Source organism: Acanthisitta chloris, unplaced genomic scaffold, assembly GCF_000695815.1.
Source record: "Acanthisitta chloris isolate BGI_N310 unplaced genomic scaffold, ASM69581v1 scaffold43480, whole genome shotgun sequence".
In the NCBI taxonomy this organism is placed as follows: Eukaryota; Metazoa; Chordata; class Aves; order Passeriformes; family Acanthisittidae; genus Acanthisitta; species Acanthisitta chloris.
The window spans coordinates 28,680-35,304 of record NW_008654236.1 but is presented as its reverse complement, the minus strand read 5'-3'; the positions used below and the strand labels follow the sequence as shown (position 1 = coordinate 35,304).

General features: G+C 49.7%; 1 protein-coding gene across 1 annotated transcript; it reads left to right on the top strand.

Annotated features, from left to right (window-relative positions):
- The first annotated feature begins 273 nt into the window (after positions 1–273).
- Positions 274–4,368, top strand: HSD11B1L (hydroxysteroid (11-beta) dehydrogenase 1-like). Its single transcript, XM_009083401.1, has 5 exons — positions 274–358; positions 2,221–2,312; positions 3,214–3,307; positions 3,796–3,961; positions 4,182–4,368. Exons 1-5 carry the CDS (start codon positions 274–276, stop codon positions 4,366–4,368), a joined length of 624 nt encoding a protein of 207 aa, XP_009081649.1.
- Positions 4,369–6,625: the final 2,257 nt, after the last annotated feature.

Below are 6,625 nucleotides of genomic sequence, written 5' to 3'. Positions count from 1 at the left end.
TTGGAGCTCCGTGAGGTTAGACACGAGGGGTTTCTCCTCCGCAGGCTCGGGCAGGACTCGCCGTGGGGAGGCTCCGAGCCCGGAGGGAACTGCCGGTGAAGGATCCTGTCCAGCCCTGACAGAGGTGACTGTGGGTCCCGACGGAGACTCCCTGGGTGAGTCTCAGCCCTGCACAGGACTCTACTTGCCTTTTACAGGTTGGACTCGGCACCAGAGGGAGGAGAGCACAGTGTTCTGGCTGGAGTGCTCAGCTTTTCCACAGCCTGGAGGGATATGAGGCCGCTGGGAAAAGTGCTCTGTGCCACAGGCATTGCAGCTGTGCTCATAGCTTTCTTCTGGAAAGACTCTTTTGACCCAGGTAGGCTCACCAGGGGGATGACTTCAGCTGTGAGATAAGGCAGAGAGAGGAAGACAAAATGATCCAAGAGCAGGATCCTGCTGTCTGGGGGGGCGAATAGCATTTTGCCACTGCCTTTCTCTTTCTGTGTTTTGGTGTTGAGAACATCTCCACAGATGCACAGTGCCCAGCCCAAGAGAGCTGATGTGTTTCCAAACTGATGGCAGAGTAAACAATATGCAGAAGGCACATGGCCTGGTTTATGTTGTACAGCTCTTTAGAATGTGAGAAATCAATTTCAGCTTTGAAGGATTTTGGTCTAGGAGCGCAGGCAAAGGGAATGTGGCACAGCTGAGGGAATATTGGCACAGCTGAGGGAATCTGGCTCAGCTGAGTTGCATCACCATGTCACTGCCCTGGCATTGATGGCCTGGGGATGGTGTCCACAACAAACAGGCAGTAATCAATCAATGCACCTCAGGCAGTTGTGCCTGGAGGTCATCCCATGGTGTCATTAAGGTCACATGTTCTTCAGGAAAGTCCTCCCTCTTCTAGTTTGGGAGAAGCATCAAGACTTTTTAGCACTTAGATCTTTGTACTTTAGAGCTCTGCCAGTAGTCAAGGGCAGCTCCTCTGCTGCTTCCTTCACTTACTTACACACCTTTTATTCTTCCCAGAGACCTTGTCTGGTGCCCGTGTTCTCCTGACTGGAGCCAGTGCTGGGATTGGAGAGCAGATAGCTTATCACTATGCCAGATTTGGGGCTGAGATTGTTTTGACTGCTAGGAGGGAAACTGTGCTGCAGAAGGTAAGAACTAACTCCTTGTGTGAAGGAAAGAATAAGAGATTTGGGCTTTTACCAAAACAACAATTTAGTTGTCAGCATGATGATGAATTTTCCTTCAGAACTGTTGTTAAGCATTGGTGGAATGTTCAACAAAATGCAGTGCAAGGTCCTACACCTGGGCCATGGCAATCCCAGCACAGCTCCAGGTTGGGTGGGGAAGTCATTGAGAGCAGCAATGAGGAGAAAGACTTGGGTGTGATGGTGGATGAGAAGATCTCCATGAGCTGCAGTGAGAGCTCAGCCCAGAAACCAATGGAATCCTGGGCTACATCCACAGGAGTGTGGGCAGCAGGTCAAAAGAGGTGATTCTTCCCCTCTGCTCTGCTCTTCTGAGACCCACCTGGAATCTTGCACACAGTTCTGGTGTCCTCAACATCAGAAGGACATGGAACTGTTGGAGCAAGTCCAGAGGATCCTGATCTAGTGAGGTGGTGTCCCTGCCCAGGGCAGGGATTGGGGCTGGATGATCTGTGAGGTCCATTCCAACCCCTAAATTCTATGACTCTATGAGAATGAGCTCTCCCTGGGCTGAACAGTGATAGATTTAGAACTCCAGTGTTCTCTGTCCAGAATGGACTCTCACTGACTGTAGTATGTGCTTTAGGGTGATTTTTTTTCTATTCTTTTCTCCCCACTCCACCTTGTCTAATCTTTGGCCGTGTGTTCTTTTCCAAGGTGATGGAGAAATGCCTGACACTTGGAGCAAAGAAAGTATTTTATATCCCTGCAGACATGTCTTCCCCTTCAGAACCTGAAAGGGTGGTTCAATTTGCTGTCCAAAAGCTGGGTAAGCATCCTGGGCATCTCTTTGGAGACATCATTTTGAAGAGCTGGTGTCAAGACTCATAGCTTCCCTTTCAACTCTACCCTAGAGGAGCAAACTGCTCCCAGATGGGCATATTTAATCTCTGTCTTCATGCTGAAGCCCTTTCTGGCCTCCTGGGGGGGTGGCTGGTTGGCTCGACCCTCCTGGGGCATTTCTGGGTTCCTTGGCTGCTTAGGGCCTTAGTTTGGCTGCACTGTCTCCTGCCCTCAGGAGGACTGGACTACCTGGTGCTGAACCACATCGGGGTGACCCATTTCCAGATGTGGACTGGGGATGTGGAGTACACTCGCTGGCTCATGCAGGTGAGGTTTCCTAGCAGGAAGAGCTCACCTGGAACTGGGTGAGTCTGGTGTCTTCTGGGACAGCTCTGGGAAGTGCCGAAGCTGAGTCAAGGCTGTGGCAGTGGTGGAGAACAAATCCTTAATTTCATTCATGCTCCAAGTCAAACAGTTTGGAGGTTTATTATGGGACAGGTGTTTTGCTCAGTTGTGTATTTGTGAGGAGAAATGTCTGGGAAGAACTTCTGCAGTGCTGAGGAAGGTCAGTAGGTGAGCAGCAAACACTTCCCAGTCATGTCACTGCAGAGCACAGTAAGGTTGTTTGAACTGGTGTTTGCCATTGGAATCTCTGCTCACAGATACAGAGTCACCTTGGTACCAGGTTTTGGTACCAAGAGCTGTTTTCTTGGTTCAGGTGGATCACACTAGTTGTAGTTGATCTTGGAAGGAGCCTGTTTGCTGCAGAGTGGGAGCTTAGGATCACAGGTGAGAAATTTTGTCCAGGTTAGGGAGCAGTCAGGCTCTGGAGAGAAGCTGAATCCTTCACTGTAATCTGAGCTCAACCAAGAGAAACTTAAAGGGGAGAGACCTGAGCTGCTGATGCCCTTGTGGCTGGATAGGGATTGCAGAGTAGGAGCAGCATACAGAGAAATCAGGGACAGCTAATTCTTTCTTGTCAAGAAATAGGTATTTTTGAGCCCAGGAGTAACCTTTGCTCTGAATCTTCTCCATTGCTTTTCCTGGGATCTGGAAGACTCATGGATGCAATGTTTGGCCCCATCTTTAGAGATGATTTTCTCATGGTTGGAAAGGCAAACCCAAGCCATGCTTCTTCCATTTCTGACCACTGTGTTGACTTTCTGGCTCATGCTGACCTTCCCTTCAAACCCTCTTGCTTCTTCCACGGCTACTTTTATCATTCCAGGTGAACTTCTTGAGTTATGTGGCACTTAGCACAGCAGCTCTTCCCACCCTGGAGGAGAATGGAGGTTCTCTGGTGGTTGTGTCTTCCCTCACAGGTTAGTGTCTTAACCTGGATTAACTCCTGGCCTTGTGGCAACAGTAGTTCCCAGCACATCGTGTTTCCCTGTGCCATGAGGTGGTGGATTCACCATCCCTGGAGGTTTTCAAGATGAGTCTGGATGTGGCACTTAGTGCCATGGTCTGATGGGGTAACAGAAATGGCACAGACACCAAGGAAAGGAATAGGCTTATTGTACTATTGGTGTTTGTAAATCCCAGTGTGGATGTGGTCATCTTTTTTAGTAGCCTATCATGGGGAGGGGATGTCTTTGCTAGAGGAGAAAAGTGTGCAGAAATTACTTGCTCACAGTGCTCCACTGACCCACAGCTGCAGAGCATCACCTGTGGCCAGAACCAGAGGGGAACTCACCTGGAGATGAGTTGATTCAGTATGACAGAACTGTCTTTGCACAGCTTCCCTCTCCACGGCTCCTCCTTACAGCCAGTTTGATGGTGTTCTCCATTCTCTCCTTTTCCTCTCCAGGGAGAATACCCACTCCCTTCACCACCTCCTACTCTGCCACCAAGTTTGCCCTGGATGGATTCTTCGGCTCCCTGCGCCACGAGCTCTCCATGCAGCAGAGAAATGTCTCTGTCACTCTCTGCATCCTGGGGCTGATCGACACTGAGTCGGCGCTGGAGAACATCAGGTGTGTGTCTGGGGAGGGAGGGAGCGAGTGGCACTGAAAAACTGCAAGAAATGCACCAGTGTGTGATGGTGTTTGGCCAGAGGGATGGGAGGGTTGGTACCTGCTGGGCCGTGTCAGGGTGGCACATCAGCCCCCACTGAGCCCTGTGGTGTTTGGGCTGCACAGACAGAACCACAGCAGGTCTGACAGACTCTGTGTGAGGCTCTGCCTTTCCTTCCAGGGGCAAAGTGCACCTGAGTGCTGCTCCTGCCCCCGAGGCCGCGCTCGCCATCGTCCGCGGCGGCGCCACACGGGCACGGGAGATCTTCTATCCCAGCTGGCTGCAGCAGCTCTGCTGCCTCTGGGCTCTGTCCCCCAGCAATGGGGACTGGGTGCTGCAAAGCTTCTACAACTACAGCAGCACTTAAGGGATGTCCACTCAGGCTCCTCTCCCACCCTCCATCCCTTCTCATCCCACTGAGCATCCCCTTCAGCAACTGGTGTCCAGCAGGAGCAGAGCAGGCAAAGGAACCTCTTCCTCCTAGGACAGCTCCTGGTCTCCCTCTCCAGCCTTGGTTCTGATGTTGCTACCCATCACTCAGGGATCTCTCCTTAGCCTTCCTCCCCTCTCCCCTGCTGCAGCCTCCCCTGTTTCCTCTTGCTGCCCTCAGTGTCCTCTGAGCTCAACTTTAGCCTCTGTCTGCAGAGAGAGTCCTGGTATATTCCCAGGACATCCTGCTCCACTGGTTTTGTGAACCTTCTCCCTTCCTAGAAACAGAATTTACCCCATATTTTAATTAAACTGTTTTTAATGTGTTGGTACCTTATGTTGATGTGGAGAAATGTTGGTCACCTGAGTTCTGTGGGCACAGACCTGTTGGCAGATGTTTGCCAAGTGTGTGGGACCAGTTCAGTCACCCCCAGGGCTCAGTGTCAGCACCAGCTCAAAGCAGCTGCAACTCACAAAACAAAGCAGAGCCCCAGTTACTTAGCAAGTAAAACTTTTATTAAATAAATTTAGGATTTTTTTTGACCAGAGTGAGGAATTTGACACTGACAGAGCTTGGATCGCACCAGTAACGCTGTACAGTCTCACCAGTAGCTGCTGGAAGAAACTGTAAGTGCTTGTTTTAAACCAGCTTGACCTAGAATTTCCAAAGTCCTTTTTTTTTTTTCCCATTTTTGCATTTGTTGGTCTTTTTTTTTTTTTGTTCAAAATTAGACTAAGTTTAAACTTCATGAAATTACTTGTAGCAGAAATAAAGTACATTATACAAATCACATACATAATAGATGTTAAGTATAAAAATGGTATTTACAATAAGTAAACATGGACTATAGAAACACAGACACACAGCTTCATCCACCTCAAACTCTCAGCAGCAGGTACAGAAGGGGGTTGAGGAGATGTGAAGGTACTTATAGAACTGTGCCACGAACACCTGAACGAAGGGAAACTGGAGGAGGATGAGAGTTGGCTGAGGTTCTCCAAAAATCCCCATAACTCACGTCAGAATCAATTGCATCAACCTTTCCCCACCAACCCTGTGCGCACACACACACACACACACACACACACACACACACACACACACACACACACACACACACACACACACACACAATGTTTGTGTACCTTGTCAGACTCTGAATACTGAAATCAATCATCGTGGGGTTGGTTGGGCTGTTCCATTTTGCTTCTCTTTCCTTATTTTGGTAGAAACTCAGAGATACTCAAGCTGTGAAAGGGATGTCCTGTGCCACACTCCCCTCCCAGGGCAGCCAACAAGTCCTGAACCATGAGCTGTGCTCAGACACCACGTGCACACACTGAGGTGCTGGGAAAGAGCCACAAGGGCAACTTTGGGCATCTTGTCCTTGCATCTGCTGGGGAAAGCTTTGCAGTGGGTGCACAAACTGAGTCCTCTTGCTAAATTCAGAGGGAAATTCTCTGTCTCAGCTGGGAGTCAGAGCTGCACAGGCCCCAGCAGCAAGTCATCCAATGTGGGGAGTCAGTGTGTGGCCCCTGGAAGGTTTCTGTCACTCTTCTGGAGATTGATTGTACCTGCTCACACTCTCTCAGCTTCTCTCACCTTCATCAAGGAAATGCTTGTAGCATGGAGAGCTATGAGACACAGAGCTGTGCCACGTCTGGGGAGGCAGTGCAGTTCCTGCAGGTAGAGGGACTGGGTTCATGTGCTTTCAGCCTACTCAGGGCATGCTCAGGACAGAGTCTGGCACAACATTTCAGGAGCTTTGTCTGCAGAAGCCCTTGGAAAGGTAAGACTGAGCTCGAGACCCTTAGCCAGGCTAAGGTGGATGACTGACTCAAGCTGAGCAGCTGATTGTGCCCTAATCCTGGAGGTAAGTTTTTCTCCTTCTTTGTGCCAGTGTTGAGCAGAGAGATGCACACTCTATCTGTCTTTATATCTCTCTCTCTCTCTCTCTCTCCTCTTTCTCGCTATCTCTCACTCTAGCCAAGCACCTTCTCAGAATGTTCAGGCCTTTCTGCAGTGCTTGCTGAGAAGACACTGTTGCAAAGGTAAACTCCTGTCCCCTGATACCTCTTGCACACAGTCAGTCTCTGAATGGAAAAGTTTGGTCCTGTGAGCCACTTTAAAAAAAAATAGACTGTATATATTTATATTCATCTATGAAAGGGACAGAAATGGAGCAGGAGGGAGG